This window comes from Brassica napus, chromosome C8, assembly GCF_020379485.1.
Source record: "Brassica napus cultivar Da-Ae chromosome C8, Da-Ae, whole genome shotgun sequence".
NCBI classification, from domain to species: domain Eukaryota; kingdom Viridiplantae; phylum Streptophyta; class Magnoliopsida; order Brassicales; family Brassicaceae; genus Brassica; species Brassica napus.
In genome coordinates, this window is record NC_063451.1 from 22619556 (window position 1) to 22637875 (window position 18320).

At 39.2% G+C, this 18320-nt stretch overlaps 2 protein-coding genes and 2 non-coding genes across 4 annotated transcripts; all 4 read right to left on the minus strand.

The window, feature by feature from the left end:
* Nucleotides 1-5160: 5160 nt before the first annotated feature.
* TRNAK-CUU lies at nucleotides 5161-5233 on the minus strand. The gene has a single exon. It is a non-coding gene; the product is annotated as a tRNA-Lys (tRNA).
* Nucleotides 5234-5449: 216 nt separating this feature from the next.
* On the minus strand, nucleotides 5450-10268 carry LOC106361330 (ABC transporter B family member 28). Its single transcript, XM_013801060.3, has 16 exons — nucleotides 9837-10268; nucleotides 8937-9124; nucleotides 8822-8845; nucleotides 8637-8738; nucleotides 8357-8447; nucleotides 8159-8259; nucleotides 8007-8057; nucleotides 7770-7898; nucleotides 7388-7450; nucleotides 7019-7298; nucleotides 6743-6891; nucleotides 6553-6642; nucleotides 6352-6486; nucleotides 6203-6259; nucleotides 6062-6118; nucleotides 5450-5823 (listed from the first exon to the last, which is right to left on the minus strand). The coding sequence occupies exons 1-16, from the start codon at nucleotides 10234-10236 to the stop codon at nucleotides 5587-5589; spliced, it is 2154 nt and encodes a 717-aa protein (XP_013656514.2). The 5' UTR covers nucleotides 10237-10268; the 3' UTR covers nucleotides 5450-5586.
* A 593-nt stretch (nucleotides 10269-10861) lies between these two features.
* Nucleotides 10862-11714, minus strand: LOC106426436 (dehydration-responsive element-binding protein 1B-like; the record flags this gene model as incomplete). Its single annotated transcript, NM_001315843.1, is given in 1 exon segment — nucleotides 10862-11714. A coding segment is annotated over 1 exon segment (753 nt). The 3' UTR covers nucleotides 10862-10907.
* Nucleotides 11715-12550: 836 nt separating this feature from the next.
* TRNAS-GCU lies at nucleotides 12551-12632 on the minus strand. Its single transcript has one exon. It is a non-coding gene; the product is annotated as a tRNA-Ser (tRNA).
* Between the last annotated feature and the right edge of the window lie 5688 nt (nucleotides 12633-18320).

Sequence of the window (18320 nt, forward strand, 5' to 3'; positions counted from 1 at the left end):
TTTTGCATGATCGAATCAAATTCACTCCCGACAGCTTCGTTCCAGAATGGAGCTTCTGGTGAAGCCATGACTTCTGCCAAATTTTTTGGAACATTTTCTACTAAAAATGCCATTAGGAAATCTTCTCCAAAAGATTTTTCTTTTCGAGCTCTTTTGCTCCTTCGAGGTTCATCTTTTTCTCCATTTTCTGAAATATCATTTATAGAAATCTCGACATTTGTCTCAGTTTCTGAGTTCTTGTCATTGTCTCTTTCTTCTCGAGTTCGTTTTGAACCTTGTTTTTCTTTATATGGAAAAATATTTTCGAAAAAGATGCATTTCTTGATTCCATGACTGTTTTTTCATGAATGTCTGATATTTCGGATTTATGTACCAGAAATCGATAAGCATTACTATTATGTGCATATCCGATGAAGATGCATATCCGATGAAGATGCAATCCCCTGTTTTAGGTCCAATAGTGACTTTTTTTTTGTGGCGGTACCGCAACTTTTGCCAAGCACCCCCACATTTTGAGGTATTTATACGAAGGTAAATTACCTTTCCATAATTCATATGGTGTTTTGCCAGTTACTTTGTGTGGAATTTTGTTGAGGATATAATTAGTGGTAAGCAACGCTTCCCCTCACATATTCTGGGGTAACCCAGATTCCTGCAACATTGCATTCATCATCTCTTTTAGAGTTCGATTTTTGCGTTCAGCAACTCCATTAGATTCTGGTGAGTAAGGAGATGTAGTTTAATGGATTATTCCATGTTCTTTACAGAATGCATTGAATGGACCATCATACTCGCCTCCTCTGTCGCTTCTAACTACTTTAATAGTTGTTTTAAGCTGATTTTCGACCTCGAGTTTAAATTCTTTAAATTTTTCTAAGGTTTCGTCTTTGCTACGTAATAAATATACATAACAATATTTTGTGCAGTCATCTATGAAGGTCTCAAAGTACTTTTTCCCACCTCTAGTTTGTATGTATTTTAAATCACATAAATCGGTGTGAATTAAATCTAGAGGTTTATTAGTTCTTTTAACACGAGGTGATGGCGTTTTTGTGAGCTTAGCCTGTACGCATACTTCACATTTTTGTTTACTTGTTTTGCATTTAGGAATTAGATTTAAATTCATTAATCTTTGTATAGATTTGAAGTTTACATAGCCTAATCTTTCATGCTATATATTAAAAGACTCAACCAAATAAGCAACTGGCTCTTTCTTATTCATTGAAACTTTTAGAGCTACAACTTTCGGAAGGACTGTCATTACATTCAACTTGACAAGTCCACCCTGAACATACCCTCTTCCCAAATACATCTCATTCTTCTTAATCACGAGCTTGTCCGCCTCAAAACTTGTGGCGAATTCATTCTTGCTGAGCAAGGTTCTTCCTCATGTCAGGCACATGCTTCACATTTGTCAGAGTGACCTTACGTCCAGATGTCATCTTCAAAATCACATTGCCGCGTCCTTCAATCTTGGAGACTGCAGTGTTTCCCATCTTGAGCTTCTCTTGAGTCTTGCTATTCTCATAGGTGCTGAACATCGCCCTATCGGTGAAAATGTGGGTGGTTGCACCAGTGTCATATCACCATTCCTTGGGGTTGTTGCTTTCAACCATGTTGGCTTCAGTCACCACAGCAACGAGATCCTCCTCAGTGAGATTTGCCTGAGCCTTCTCATCCTTGATCTTTTTGCGACACTCAACAGTCTTGTGCCCTACTTTGTGGCAGTAGTGACATTTCCCCCTGAACTTCTCCACATTCGCATTCGCATTGATTTCAATGTCTTCGTTCTTGAAGTTTTTTCTAGAAGCCTTCAGGGCTGCAGCAGTTTTGGAAGGCTTGGCAGAAGAATGGGAGTGTGTCTTTTCTTTGCCTTTGTGCTCAGCCATATTGACACTGTGCTCCTTAGCAGTGACATTGTCAGCAATTCGGTTTCTAGAGTTCATCTGAAGCCTCATGATGAGCTCCTCGAGCCCCATCTTCTTCTTTTTGTGCTTCAAGTAGTTCTTGAAATCTGCATAGCTTGGAGGAAGCTTTTCAATGAAGCTGAGAGTTGTGAATGTCTCGCAAATGGACATTCCTTCAGCAGCGATTTCATGGCAAATGAGCTGAAGCGCTTCCACCTGATCCATGATGGGTTTTGAATCCACCATTTTGAAGTCGTGGAACTTTGAGACCACGTACTTCTGGCAGCCAGCGTCCTCACCTCTGTAATTCTTGTCCAGTGATCTCCATAGCTCTTTCGCCGTGGGGGTCTCACAGTAGACACGGTACAATGGGTCAATGAGACGACCCAAAATGTAACCTTTGCAGATGAAGTCGGAATGCACCCATATGTCAACAGTTGCAAGACTGTGAACATCATCAATCATGTAAGGCATAAGGGGCTTGTCCTCCTGGATGAACTTGTCCAGCTTCATCGTTGTCAGGAAGAACATCATCTTCTTCTGCCACGTTTTGAAGCCTTTGCCATCAAACTTGTTTGGCATCAGTCCTTGAGTGAACACACTAGGGACAGCCGGAGGAGTTTGAACTGCCACCGGACCACTTGCAGTTGCTGAAACTGAACCCGTCTGATAAAGACCAGCACCAAATAGGCTCCGGCGAGTGGTTTCATCAGCAGTGCTTGTTGTTGGTGCAGCGGTTGACGCTGTGATGTTTCCAACGGTTGTCACAGTTGCATCAGTGGCTGCAACGTTGAGTGGAGTCTGATTGACATTTGTGGTGTCAATGGGGGTGTTGTTATCGTTCGTCATTTCTCTGTAGAGAAAACATGAAAAATGGATTAGTACTCCATTCAACAATTAACATATTATTTTAAATAAAATAATAGTCTAAAATCGATGTTCATTTTTTGGTGTTTGAACCAAATCATATCGATATAAATCTTCAGAAAACGTTTTGCAAACTTGCTTATAAGCGTTCGCAGAAACCATTTTTATAGACTTAGAATGTTTCACAAACTCGCTTAAGAAAGCGGTTACTGAAACGATTCATGTATATAACGTTTTAAGACTGTATCAAAAACGTTTTACGAAAAATGCTAGAAAGCAATCCGCAAAGCGTAATGAAATGAACAATAAACGTTTCGCGGAAGTGCTAAAAAGCAAATCGCAAACACGATTATGAAATAAGAACAAACGTTTCGCAGAAGTGCTTGAAAGGAAATCACAAACCCCGTTATGAAATAAGAATAAATGTTTCGCGGAAGAGCTAGAAAGCAAATCGCAAACACCGTTCGAAAACCCGTTTTTATAAATCTTTTTTCAACCCGATTTGAGCTTTAGACATAAAACGATTAAGAGTTAAGATTGTAGAAGCCGTAAAACCGGATCGATACTAACGATAATATAAATACGATGTTAAGGAAAATATAGACGATTCGAAACCGAAATGAAAATGAAACTATGGAGTCGAGACGAATCTCTTTCCTTAACTCTTAATATTCGCTCCGTTAGTGCGACGGATCTGTACGAACATGAGTCCCAGGATAAAACCATGATAGGTTATCACGCGGCACTCGTGAAGAACCTCTACGAACTAATAATCTACGAAACACTCTCTAGACCTACGCTTAGGAGTTCTGTTGGTATTTAGCTTTCGAAAAGTTAAGAAATGAATGAAGAGGAGGCGAGTATTTAAAGAAGAGAACCGGATTTGATTTTCGAAACTGTTGTACACGTTTAGCGAAAATTTCTCTGAAATCTCGGGAGTGGTGAGTTGAGAAACTTTCTCCGCAAGATCTCTCTTCTGTTGACTCGTTCAAACAAACTTTGTGTCATTTTTAGACAAACTACGTGTCGTTTATACACGAAAGTCATGCTGTTTTTTAGAAATGAAATGGCAAAAAAAGAATATTCTTATTGGGCCAGAGGCCCTCCACCAAGACCCAAGACCAAGACCAAGCCCAAATCAAGCCGGACGACGGTGGCGGCCCGCGCGTGGGGAGTCTCTTCCTTCTCTGACTCGTTTAAACAAGTGAGTATGTTATCCTATATATAAACATTTCACTTTTGCTCCTCTTCCCCGATGTGGGACAAACTCATACTTTTCTATTACTATTTTTGGGCTTTTCATTTAAATGAAACCCAAAATCATTTTTTTTTCACTTATGAACAAAGCCATTGGGCTTTATTGATCCAACAGAAAATTCTATAAAAAATACTTTTAACTACACTTTAATGAGTTTCTACTATTCTAAAAGTTTTTTCCTTCTCAAAAAAAATACTTCAACAATTTTGCTTGCCTTCTAATTTTACATTGATCTATTTTCTAAAATTTTGGACTTAGTGCTCCTCCTCTCTCTCTCACCCAAATTCTCTACAAACAAAATCAAATTTATTTCTCTCTACAAACAAAATCAACCCATAGGTCTAGATCTGAAGAAAGTAAGACTGTGTGAAGTTAAATGAGCAGACGGATCAAACTTGAAGAACTGAAAAAAAAAGAAAGGAAAACAATAGCTCAAGTTACTTTTTAACGCAAGAAAACAATTTCTTCAAGGCAGTGAGACCATGGTCTTCGAGTGCAGTAATATCTGATTACGTACTAACCTCGTCGAATGAAGTGAGACTAGGCCAGGGCAAAAAGGCCCGGAACCGAAAAACCGAACGAAATATTTGAAACTGGGATCAAACCGAAACTTTCGAATATCCAAATGATTCTTTATTTTGATAACCAAAACGAAATGAGAACCGGACGGGTACCAGAATATATAAAAATATTAATTATATATACATTTAACATAACTAAATATATATTTATAATTAAAAAAATCTATTAAACATATTTAAAAATATTTGAGGATAACTAAATTATTATATAGTATCTGAACTAATCAAAAGTATCTGGATAGTTTTATCCAAAATATCCAAAAAAAATTATCTAAATCATCCTAATTATTTGATATTTTACCATAAATAACCGATATTTTACCCGAATTATCCGAACCAAATGAGAACCAATTTTTTCCGAGTTTTTTTTGTTTCTAATTTTACTATCCGAACCGAACTCAAAATTATCCGATCCGAACCGAAATTAGATTTGATTTCTACCCAAACTACCCGAATCGATCTGAAAAAGCGCAGTGAATCGAGAAAGGGGACCAGGCTCAGGAGCAGACGGCCCACTATTAGGCCGCAAAATAAAACATAAACTATTCGCCCACCGTGAGGCTCGAACCCACGACCACAAGGTTAAGAGCCTTGCGCTCTACCAACTGAGCTAGACGGGCTACATGTCACAGTCACAGTAAGGTTATCCTCCTCTAAGCGAATAATACAGTGGGTAAAAGTTTTAACTTGTGCAACGGCTAGCAGCAGGTCAGTATCATAGAAACCACCGTTCATTTCTGTGACTGTGATACTTCTCTTTGTGTCTAATTGTCGAAAGCAAATTTAGATAAACTGTTTGGTAGTTGCCCTTTGTTTTGAAATAAATTCTTGGAATATAACACTTGAAACATCATTTTATAGTCATTTTTGTTTCAGATTACACATATGTAACAATCTATAATGTATAATCTGCTTGTATGGTCTTACTCGGGAGTGAGTAAAACTTGTAAAGGAACTAGAGAATAATTAGACTCTACTCAAAGGCCAGCCTCTGAGTGCCAACAAGTGAAGCATATGATCCCTTTTGGGCCACCAACTCAGAATGAGTTCCAAGCTCTATGATCTTCCCGTCAGAGCATACAGCGATCTGATGCGCGTTCTGAACTGTGCTCAATCTGTGAGCGATGACTAAAGTTGTCCTGTCTTTCATCAGACGGTTCAGCGCACTCTGGACCAAACGTTCGCTTACTGCATCAAGCGCACTCGTGGCCTGCAACACGAAAGCAAGAGAGACTAAGCAGAGGAGTTCATACTTATCTTCGAGCCTTAACTGCTTCAGTGCCAGTAACAAATTTGTCTAAACCATGCAATTAGATGTAGCACAGAACTGTTTGTATATGTGTTCCTTCTCTCCCATCGATTAAGCTTTAACTTAGGTAAGTGTTCTAAGGTTTTAGCAAAGCAAACACTCCATCAAAGATGAGATTATTTAACAAAGAGTTTCTCACCTCATCGAGAATCAAGATGGGGGCGTTCTTCAGTAAAGCCCGGGCTATGGCAACTCTCTGAAACGTTAAGACAATCACATCAAAGCGCTAGCAAAAGTCTATGAGGAACAAAAAAACGCGTAGCGCTTAATGTCTTTATACCTGTCTCTGCCCTCCGCTAAGCAAGCCTCCTCGTTCACCCACCAGTGTATCGTATCCCTATTAACAAACACCGGTAATAGTGAGAAGTGATTAACTTCATTTGCAAGAAGAACAGGTGAGTTGTTGCATATAAGGTCACGAATCCGAACCTGGGGAAGTGAGATTATGAATTCATGAGCGTTGGCAGCTTTGGCTGCCTTAATGATGTCGTCCTTGGACACAAGATCATTAGGGAGACCATATGCAATATTCTCGGCCACAGAGAGAGAAAAGAGAACGGGTTCCTGAGGTCACACAGGTAAGATTATAATCCGACCGAGTCTGACCCGATACATGTTACGGGTACACACCTGATTCACAATTGAGATAACCTTAGCCCATTCACTCTTGTCAAACATCCTCACATCCTCTCCAGCCACAGTAATACGTCCTTGTGTGGGCTGGCGAAAATCGGAAACTCAAACCCATCAGCATGATGTAAAAGCGGCTTCAGAATTAGTCTTTACAGACTTCAAATGGGAAGAGGGGGAGTCGATTAACCTCATAGAAGCGTGCCAATAACTGTACAATAGTACTTTTTCCCGCACCACTAGAGCCAACAAGAGCAGTTACGGTCCCAGCTCTCAACGTCAAACTGAACCCATCAAGAACTTTCACATCGGGTCGTAGGGGATAAGCAAAATGCAAATCTACACTAGACAAAATTATAAAATGGAAAACCCTCAGCTTAGAAAGCAGTACAACCTCAGTTCAAGGGAGGTTTGGGGAATCTTGAAGTATAACAACATGAGGAGAGTTTTCTTGGTCTGATTTTACCGTCAAGACAGACATCTCCTGCCCAAGTCAAGGTACGTAGATTGTTCGTTGATTTCAGATCTGACATGTAGTACTTATCGAGGTGACGGATATTCACGTTAGGACCAGAAGACAAGAACAATCTAAGGTTTTCATCTTGGACTTTCTTTGTATGTATATCTCTTTCTAGCCCGTAGGCAAGAGCCTCATCTATGTCCACTGCATTTAAAATGGAATTGATCCTCTCGATAGCAGCAAAACTTCCACGTAGATCTCCAAACGTGTTTACAAGCCCTTGGACCTGGCAAAAACAAGAAACGATTATGGTAAAACCAAATTACATGTATAGCATATGGATAACAGTAAATGCATGTGGATAGAGGTACTAACAGCAAACGTTAGAGTAAATGTGTATCCAATGAAGGAAACAACTGTTCCAACAGCAAGCTCACCCTGCGTAGGAAAAAGCTCAAAGAATAAGAACCAAGAAACATAAAGTGCAAAAGAGCGAAAATGTAACAGCATAAGAAACAACACAAAAGGGGAGATAAAAGAAATCTGATTGTTTAGTTTTGATGATCTATTAAATTTCTGACGGTAGTAACTTTGTTCTCATCCAGTCATTTATTCCAGAATATATGAATGAAGAATAACACAATCTTCTATAAAGAGAAATTAAGCAAATCACCATTCTCTTTTTGCCTTAATGTGCAAGAAGCTTTATTTCAACCAGTAAGGCAATTAAAAAGTCTAATATGCAGGCATATCTTACCGTCTTGACCTTGCTTCCCCCAAGAGCGTATAGAGCCAACAAAGAAATATAAACAGCAACTCTTGTTATAGATTCATTTATAGATTTGAAAGTACCAAGCTTTAAGCCGCTACGCTGGAAAGCAAGAATCTGTAAATCAAACAGATGGTTAGAATAAAAGATCATGGAACAGTTAGGAAAAAAACAAGAATTGTTTAGACAATTGACTTTTAGCTAGTAAGAAGTCTGAAATGTAACCTGGCTACCAAAAAGAGACATCTGACGTTTTTCACCACTGAACGATCTTACCTATGAAGAGATAAAAATACTTGCTTCGTTAAAAGGAAAATAAAAAGTTTCTATAGTCAACCTGCCCAAAAAATACAAACACGATGAAGTCAAGAACTTACAGTCCGAATTGCAGAGAACGTTTCTGATACACAATCAGACATTGTCGCTTGGGCTAATCCATGTGCTTTATAAACAGGAACCGTCGATCTTTTGTACACAGCTTTTGACCAAATGAGCAGATTTAAAGGTAAGCAGAGATGACCAAGGTGTACCAACCAATAAGTTCAGGAAAAATGAGCAAGGCCTGGAGAATTTACCAACTAAAACTGACACAGCGAGCATCAATAGACCAAGCACGGGTGCAAGTTGAGGAGATAGGGTGAACAAAATGCAGATTGTTCCAAAAACCTACAAATATACAAAGCATAAGCCATAAGAGCTGGGCATTCTTGAGATGCAACCGGATACTCTTTGTCATGTATAGAACTCCAAAAATACGACCAACACAACACCAGACTAAGAATAAGTCTGTATTCATTATGCAAAGTGGAAGCACAAACACCAATCTCACATTTGCATAGTAAAGAAATGGCTTGCCTCAGAAAATGCCCTAAATCCACGGTCTCTTGAGATGTTATCATTCACAATGCTATTCAGAGCGCCAAGATCAGACGTAAGCAGCCCCGTCAACTCTCCTACCTACAATTAATGAACTCAGCCCAAAAGTCCCAAACCTGAACAGACCAAGAGACAAAAAAACAAAGAAGAAAAAAAAGACAAACCTTATATTTGTCGAAAAACTCTGCCTGCAAATACAAAAAGAAAGCAGCTATCACAATGATATTCATTCAGGTGATAAACATTTAGCAAATTATGATCACAGGAAACAAACCATACCTTCTGGATCAAAACCCTTCTGAAAATCTGAGCTCGTAACGTTGCCATAACGCTTTCCCAGATAGCATTCATGTTGGTTACAAAAACAATAGTAAAGATGGGTTCCAAAGAATACAGAACAGCGATTTTGCTCAGAAGCTGCCACAGAGGATCCGGCCGCACGCCAATCAACACTTCAAAGAATCTACCTTTACAGCTCCAAACATAACACTTGCCATTATTTGTCACAAAGAATCAATACATATTTAACTCAATCAACAAATAAAATAAAATCTCAGCTACACCAACGAAATACATACCACACATGAACAAAAATAATATATTTGAAACTACACAAACAAAACATCCATGAATTATTATATGTTATATTATTAACATCTTCATGTGTGGTTATGTAGCTTATAATTCTTGTAGATGGCAATCATTTCCCTAATGAAAAATAGAAAAATTAAGCCAATCCCGCATTAGCATACTACAATCACAATAACTAAACCAACGAGAAGTTGCCTACTAAAATTATCTTCAACGTATATTGCTATTTTTTTCTCTGAAATAGATGAACTCTATAACAGACATTTGATGTCTTCCAATGTATTTTTTTTTTTTTAAATAGCAAACTCTAAATATAGAGGAATGTTATATCTTCCTCTACAAATAGAAGGAAAAATAGCAATCTCTATATTTTAAGAGAACTAGATGGTTGAAAATGCTCTAACTAATTTTTTTTAATTTCCTATTATGGATCTAAATGGTCATAGGTTCAATTCCACCGGAACCGATCTGTTCTCCAGGAGAACTGGTTTGGACTTCGTCTAGAGATTGTAACCCAAAACCTCCTAATCATTAAAAATAAACAATCACAATAGATGAGCGTGAGGCTGAATCGAAGAAGTCAATTACCTGAAAACACAGGCATCGAGAGAGTGCAAGTGCTGCATCCAACCAGAGTCAATAAGCAAACAACGAGCCTGAGCTTGTGCTTGCTCATCAAGCTCCACACAAGCCCCCACTTGATCAAATCCTTCGATTCCTCCTTCTCGGGCTCCGATTTCGATCCATCGATCTTAGGGTCCTCTTCTCCCACGATCGGCGGCGCTCCGGTGACGTAAGCGCGAGCCAATCCGACCGATTTCGCCTTCAGCGGAATCCCGAGCGGCGCACCGGAGCCACCACGTGAGCTGCGGAATGAGAGAAATGGCTTTACTCCGCACGTTCTGAGTAGAGGTGATTGGCATCGTGTACGAGCGATGAGTCGAGTAGAGCCGTGGTGGAAGAGAAGAGTGGTTGCAGAAGACGCCATTGTTATCTCTGTCCAACGAGCTTCTCAACTTCTTTTAATTTATATTTATGTAGTGCCTTTACTTTTGATATTTACAAAATAAGGCGTGAAGTTTTGAAATTTATCAAGTGAGACCTAACTTTTGATGTTTGTTGAATTTCTTGGAAATTTTGCTCCAGATCTTTCGCTATTCTTAATAATGGCCTACTACTTTTTCTTTTCATTTGATACCCCATAGCTTTTGCTAATAACAGAAGTGCCTTATATTGTTTTTATTTTGCAGAATACTGCTGCTGTTCACAAAAGATTTATAACCTTAATTACTCTTGGATTTTAAAATCTTACAATTTATGTTTGAATAATAGAATATTTTTTAATTTAATACAAAATTACTTTAAAATTTCATACTAAACCCACCTTTAGATTTTTCTTTCTTTATTTAATAACATTCATTCTCTTTCCTCTTCTATTTTTTACTTAAACTAAAATTTAGTTGTTGCATATAAGGAAACCAAGATGACTATCCTGCACAAAATACCCAGCATTTGACAACATTGACAACACATTTGTGGAAACATTTACAATCGTTTCTCACACTACCAGAAAAAAAGGATATCCATTAAAAAAACAGGTAGAATCCGAATTCAATAAAATATTATTCGTTCAAAAAATAATTTAAAAAAATATGAGTACTAATAATTCCAGAGGTTCATGTCAACATCTCCTTCGAAGTCATCATTATGTCCCCATTGTACGGACGGCGGCGGTAAGAGCATCCCTGCCGCCATATCAGCCAACAAGGTCGGCATCCCGAACATCCACTCCTCGTCCATGTAAAACCCTTTGCTCATCTGTTCCTCCGGAACAACACCCTCCACCGTCGTCTCCTCCGCCATGTAAAACCCGTCTCTCTGCTCCTCAGTAAAAACAGCCTCCACCATCGTCTCCTCCATGTCCAGGCCATGATCCGTTGTGTCATTAACCTCGGCCTGAGAAGCCATGTTCATGCCATGATCATTCGTCGTGGTATCACTCTTCTCGGCCTCAAAAGCCAATGCGGCTTCAGCAGCAGCCTTCTGGATATCCTTGGCGCAGGTTGTCTCCGGGATACGGAGCCGCCAAGCCGAGTCGGCGAAGTTGAGGCAGGCGCCTCTTCCACGGAGAGCTAAGGCGGCGACGTCGTGAGCACGAGCTGCGATCTCAGCTGTTTTGAAAGTTCCGAGCCAAATCCTAGATTTTTTGTTTGGTTCCCTCACTTCACACACCCACTTACCTGATTTTCTAAGGCGAACTCCTCGGTAAATGGGGTGACGTGTCTCCCGAAACTTCTTCCTACCCGCCGGCTTCTTCGGACAGCTCGCCGCCAACATGGGACAGTAATCACCACCTACCGGAGACTCGTTCTCAGAGCCAAGAAGTTCAGAAAAAGTAGAGACTGAGTTCATAGTTGAAAACTTCTTTTGAAAAACTGGATAAGGCTGAGTGTAGTATAGTAAGTAACAAGATCTCTGTTCTGTCTGGTTTGATAAGATATTTATTTCTCTCTCTTTTATCTTCTTTTCAGGTGGAGTTAAAAGTTTGTGGTTTGAGAAAAGTGGAGCGAGAGTTGGTGTTTATATTGGCATGAGATATTTGGAAATGGGTGGGGCTGGTTTTTAGAAAAAAACACGGTGTTTTTGGCTCTGGGAGTGCCAAGTGGACAGGACACAGCTAAATTGATCCCACGGTTTGTGTGAATGCGTTGTTTTTATTCACTTATAAGCTGCCACGTGTCATATTGACCTTTGTGGTATGGCTGCTGACTCTTCACTCGTTATACCTTTGTGTTTTAACTTGTACTGGGTGAATGTGTGGCTATGCATGGGTTGTGCAGGACAACCTTGTATTTAACTATTAACTTCCATGAATAAACAAAAGATCGTTATCTTGAAAACCATCTAGAAACATAAAAAATCTAAAAGATCTGAAAAAAGGATAGTTCAAGTGCTATCTATTTATTCTGAGTTGTTATCATATATATATAAAGCATTCTTTTAAAAACGTTATATAATAGACATTCTAATTTGTGAAGCACTTTAAGTGTACAAAATGGTTTATTTTCTTATTATTATTATTATTATTATTTTTTTTTTTTTGATAATCCAGGTATCCGGATCTCTTACTTAGTCCGACTATCCCACCGCGTCCAACCAGAACTGGCGAAGAAGGTCCTGGAGGCCAAACGGAAACCATGTTAAATCCGTTGTGGCCGGGGCTCGATCTAGTGATGGCGGGCACCTCAGCCGAGGTTCCTTTACCACCAGACTACGAGGTCCGGTTAAAAAAAATTGGAAAACGTCGCCTGAGAGATTCGAACTCTAGCGGGGAAACCCCATGTACTTAGCAGGCACACGCCTTAACCACTCGGCCAAAGCGACGGTTTTTTTTTTAGAGAATTGTCGTATTGTTTTTGTTTATTTTCATATTTGTAGGAGAAATAACCATAATCATCTTATACCTCTTAGATAATATGACACGTTTTGAACCTTCTTGTAAAATCCCGACCGACTCCGCCGGTGGGTCTTCACGCTTGAGTTCCACCACTTTAAACTTTACTCACACGATATTATAAATTACTTCACAATATCTTACTTATTATATCGAAAGTTTTTTAAGGATAGTTCCCAAGAACCGCTATTCTGTTATATACCATAAACTGAAATGCTTCCATTTTTATTTGTTGCCACAGAACCAGCCATTAAAAGTGTATGAATTCAACCAGAGACTCGTCGCACAAAGAATCATCATATAAACTACCAGCAGACAAGCAAATTCCGCCATATATTGTATAATACGCTGTTGTTGCTGTTCTCAGGTTGGTCGCAATGAAAAGAGAGGCATGGTTTTGAAAAGCACTGCAAAGACAGAAGAGGACTCATGCCAATTTAATTTTTTTCCAGACAGTGACTAGCTCCTTCCGCTTCTCATATCAATCAATGGAAAGGTTAAGTCAAGAGTTTGAATCGTTTTGAGAGTATGTCAGTCTGGATCGCCCGTACATGTTATGTGATTGTCCTCATTGGAGATAAGACTTCAACTGAATTGATGTATTACCAAGAGAGGTGGTGGAGAGAGAAGCGTCAAAATATTAGGGTTCTTAATGAATATATAATACGAAAAGAAGCAAAACATTAGATTTGTAGTTAAAAATTAAACACTTCATCGTTTGGGCTGCCATGAGTACAAGGGATAGATACGAAAGAAAGGTTGACACGCCCTCAAAGCTTCAACCATGCTTGTCTACACATCAGAACGGAGTCACATTACAAGAGAAAATGGCAAGACTGCGCTAAAACCCATCAAAAACCAGTTTTAAGCACCAAAGCTTTTTCTACACCATTTTGGAAAACATTTACTTACACGTTTGATTTAGTAAGACGTTGTATTTTCCTTTTAGTTTTGTTTTCATGTTCCACTTTGAATTAGAAATATATTACCGGTTTTACACAAAGTTTCATAAGAGAGTAATTCTAAAGACATGCATATCCTATGAAACAAGTCGATCTTTCTAATATTAATTCTCACATACGGAAAAAGAGTGCTAAGGTACTGAACTTAAGAACCAAAATAGTACAGTAAAGTAACGTTTCATTTGATTCTTCGAAAACAGTAAAATGATTGAAATGATAAATAAAGCTGCCTCTTCGTCACATGAAATTTGATTTTCAACATGGTGATTTAGCATTGAAAGACGACTGGCCATATAAAGTATATCTAATGGCGTTAGCTTGACCCAAGCCAATATAAACCCACATGTTCTCTATCCTTTTGGTACTTGTTTAACAATGATATATATAATAAAAAGGTATTTAACACACAATATGGATTAGTTCTGAAGTTGAAATAAAATATGGTATTTGATTGTGTTTGTCACTTACCCCCAGTCAGATGTTTCTAAAGGTCTCCCCAACTACAAGAAAACAGCGGTATTCTGACGGACATTCCGACGGAAAATGAAATCCTCGGAATATACCGACGGAATTCCGAGGGAATATCAATCCGTCGGAATATTCCGAGAGAAAATGTGTTCCTCGGAAAAACCGATGAATTCCGAGGAAATATTATAGCCGTTGGAGAGCCGTTGGGGGATTTTACAAAATTCCGAGGAAATTCCGACGAACTAGCCTTTTCCGTCGGAATTCCATCGGAATTTCCTCGGTCTGTCGGCAGGATTTAAACTATAAATACAAGCACTCCTCTTCCTCTTCATTCACTCCATATCTTCATCCTCCCTCTTACTCTATTTACACACGAATTTGATTCATAAAAAATATGTCTTCTTCAAATTATTTTCGTTCTTGGATCGATCGACCTCATTTGGATCCGAACACGAGATTGCTTACGGAAGAATACCAACGAGGTATAACCGAATTCATGGGGTTAGTTCACCGACAACCGGAAGTAAAAACAGGTATGTTAAGATGTCCTTGCTCTAATTGTAAAAATAGAAAGGTTATTAAAGAGTGGGATGTTTGGACTCATCTATATTTGAGTGGGTTTACACGAAGTTACAAAATTTGGTATCATCATGGGGAAACTGATTATGAACATGGTAGTACTAGCGAACCTCAGCCAGCGGTTAGATTAGAAGAACCAATTAGAACGGATGTAGATTATGGTGTAGGTACTGAGCAGATGGTAAATGATCATTTTAGAGGGGAAGATTTACCCAATGCAGAAGCTAGGAGATTTTATGATATGTTGGATGCTGGAAAGCAACCATTGTACGAAGGTTGCAGAGATGGTCATTCAGCTTTATCATCTGCTACAAGATTGATGGGCATTAAAACAGATTATAATTTGGCTGAAGACTGTGTGGATGCGATTGCTGATTTTGTAAAAGGTATTCTACCCGAGGATAATGTAGCTCCTGGTTCATACTACGAGGTTCAGAAACTCGTAGCTGGTCTTGGTTTATCGTATCAGGTAATAGATGTATGCAGCGACAACTGCATGATTTATTGGAGGGCGGATGAACAGCGGGTTACATGCAAATTTTGTGGAAAGCCTCGTTATAAAGATACGAGTGGAAGAGTTCCAGTGCCATATAAAAGGATGTGGTATTTACCTTTGACGGAAAGGTTGCAGAGGTTGTATCTGTCTGAACGCACAGCGCAACCAATGAGATGGCATGCGGAGCACTCAACAGATGGTGAGATCAGACATCCTTCAGATGCAAAAGCGTGGAAGCATTTCCAATCAAAGTATCCCGACTTTGCGTATGAGAGAAGAAATGTCTACCTTGGATTATGTACTGATGGTTTCAGTCCGTTTGGCAAGAGTGGAAGACAGTATTCTCTATGGCCCGTCATTCTTACACCATACAACCTACCCCCAAACTTGTGCTTGCGACGAGAGTTTTTTTTCTCTCGATTCTCGTTCCCGGACCAGAGCATCCTAAGAGATCACTTGATGTGTTTCTTCAGCCACTAATATATGAGTTGCAACAACTATGGGCTCAAGGTGCTGAAACATACGATGTTTCGTGTAAAGAAAACTTTCAAATGCGGGCAGTACTAATGTGGACAATAAGTGATTTTCCAGCATATGGTATGTTGTCTGGATGGACAACGCATGGAAGGCTATCATGTCCATATTGTCAAGATAACACTGATGCTTTCCAACTAAAACACAGAAGGAAAACGTGTTGGTTTGACTGTCACAGGAGATTCCTACCACCTGATCATCCATATCGTAGGAGTAGGAATTTGTTTACGAAGAACAAGAGGGTGTTTGACAGTCCACCTCCGGAAATTTGTGGGAAAGATTTGAAGATACAACTAAGAGATTTTGGTGCAGAAAGGACGCCAGACGTCGGTGGACATGAGCGTTTTCCGGTAGATGCTGTTGGAGAACTACATAACTGGCACAAAAAAAGTATTTTCTGGGATCTGCCATACTGGGAGGATCATCTGCTAAGGCATAAATTAGATGTCATGCATATTGAGAAGAACTTTTTTTACAATCTCATGAACACGATCCTTAATGTTCAAGGTAAAACAAAGGATAATTTGAAGTCAAGACTGGATTTAGTCGATATATGTGCTCGTTCAGAACTTCATGTTGATGAGAATGGTAGGGCTCCTTTTCCCATATACCGACTTGATGCAGAGGGAAAGATGCGTTCTTTGATTGGATTTCAAACGATGTGGAATTTCCAGACGGTTACGCATCAAATTTGCGTAACTGTATCGACAGAAAGGAAGGAAAGTTTACTGGCTTGAAAAGCCACGATTGCCATGTAATGATGCAGCGCCTCCTTCCGTTCGCCTTCAAGGAACTATTACCACGAAATGTTCATGAAGCAATTGCAGGGATAAGTGGTTTCTTCCGCGATTTATGCACGAGATCAGTGACTCTTGAAGGTATTGAAAATTTGAAGACTAACATAGCCGTGATTCAGTGCAACCTTGAGAAGATATTTCCTCCCTCATTTTTTGATGTTATGGAGCATCTTGTTATTCACCTGGCAAGAGAATTGGAACTTGGTGGTCCTGTGCAGTATAGATGGATGTATCTGTATGAGCGGTATATGTTCCATTTGAAGAAGATGGTGAAAAATTTAAGTAGGGTGGAAGGTTCTATAGTCGCACAGATGATCAATGAAGAAACTTCAAACTTTGCCGAGTACTACTTTCCAGCAGAAGTTCAGACCAAAAACAGAAGACCTGCTCGGCATGATGATAGAGGCGAACGGGCAACATATCATGTTACGGTTCCAGACATTTTCACAGACGTTGGACGACTTAGCGGAAAACCAAAGGACCGTCGACTTACTGAGCAGGAGCGCAGTCATTTGCAAACATATTTGCTCACCAACTGCGAAGACGTTCTTCAATATGAGAGGTAAATAAATGAGCTTACAAATTTTTATTTTAACAAGTTGAAATTTAAATCTTAATTAATTACATTATTGTCATCATATACAGGATTTTCATGGCAGAAAAGCGGTTCGAGTATAGATACGCCACAGAGGACGAACTAGAAGAAATGAAGCAGAGAGAATTTACTGGATGGATGTTTACTTATGTGAGTGCTTTAAACAAATTAAAATATATTTATCACATATTTATACTAATTCACATTTATTGATATAACATATATATATGTGCTATTAATAGGTGTCTGCTGGTTTGGCCAGAGGTGAAACATTTGACGATTGGATACGTGAGATGGTCGTTGGACCAAACTTTGTTGTGAAGTCATATCCGAGATTTTGTACTCGAGGATATGCATTCACAACTCAGAAGAGGAGACGTTCGAGTACGACTTATGATGCTGGCGTTTGTTCTGCATCAGGAGATGATGTATACTACGGACACATACATGAGATTTTGGAAATCAAGTATTTGGGCATGGTTGGATTGCGCTGTACTGTTTTCTATTGTGATTGGCACGACAACACTCCAGATCGAGGTGTGAGAACAGATGCATTTGGTGTTACATCAGTAAATTCGAGGCGAAAGCTGCAATATTATGATCCTTTCATTCTTGCTTCTCAGGCCGATCAGGTAATTAAATGTTAATTATTCAGAATGATTCATCATCATGTGTATTAATTTATAATTTTTCTAAATGTTACAGGTTTGTTATATCAAGTACCCCCGGGTAAGGAACAGAGATGATCCATGGGTTACTGTTACAAGACTCAACCCGAGAGGCCGAGTTCAGGGAAGTTCTGAGCTGGAAGACCCACTACAACCAAGCACATCCGGCAACTTAAGTGCAGCAGAAGATTTAGCTGGAGTTGGCCTTGTAGTCGATTTAACCGACTTTGGAGAGGAAGCCGTCGTTCACGTAGAGGATGAACCAGTGATTGGAGAGTTTCACCAAGATCCAGATTCAGATTCATCTGGTGATGATGACTCGGAAACAGACTACCATTGATTTTTTTTTTTTTTTTAAGAAATACCGAGGAAATTCCGAGGAACACTTGATATAACCTCTTTCCTCGGATATTAGTTATTTGGTTTATCTAGCAAGGCAAAGCTGAATACGAATTAAAAACTACTCAAAACACAACCAAATAAAACGAAGAAACCATGTAAAAGAAATACGAACTCATA

Coding starts and splice junctions, on each gene's coding strand:
- LOC106361330 (XM_013801060.3), bottom strand. CDS start 10,236: ATGGCGTCTTCTGCAACCACTCTTCTCTTCCACCACGGCTCTACTCGA. Junction 9,125..9,836: donor CTCGATGCCTGTGTTTTCAG/GTAATTGACTTC, acceptor GGAGCTGTAAAG/GTAGATTCTTTGAAGTGTTG. Junction 6,643..6,742: donor TATTGGCACGCTTCTATGAG/GTTAATCGACTC, acceptor GATTTTCGCCAG/CCCACACAAGGACGTATTAC.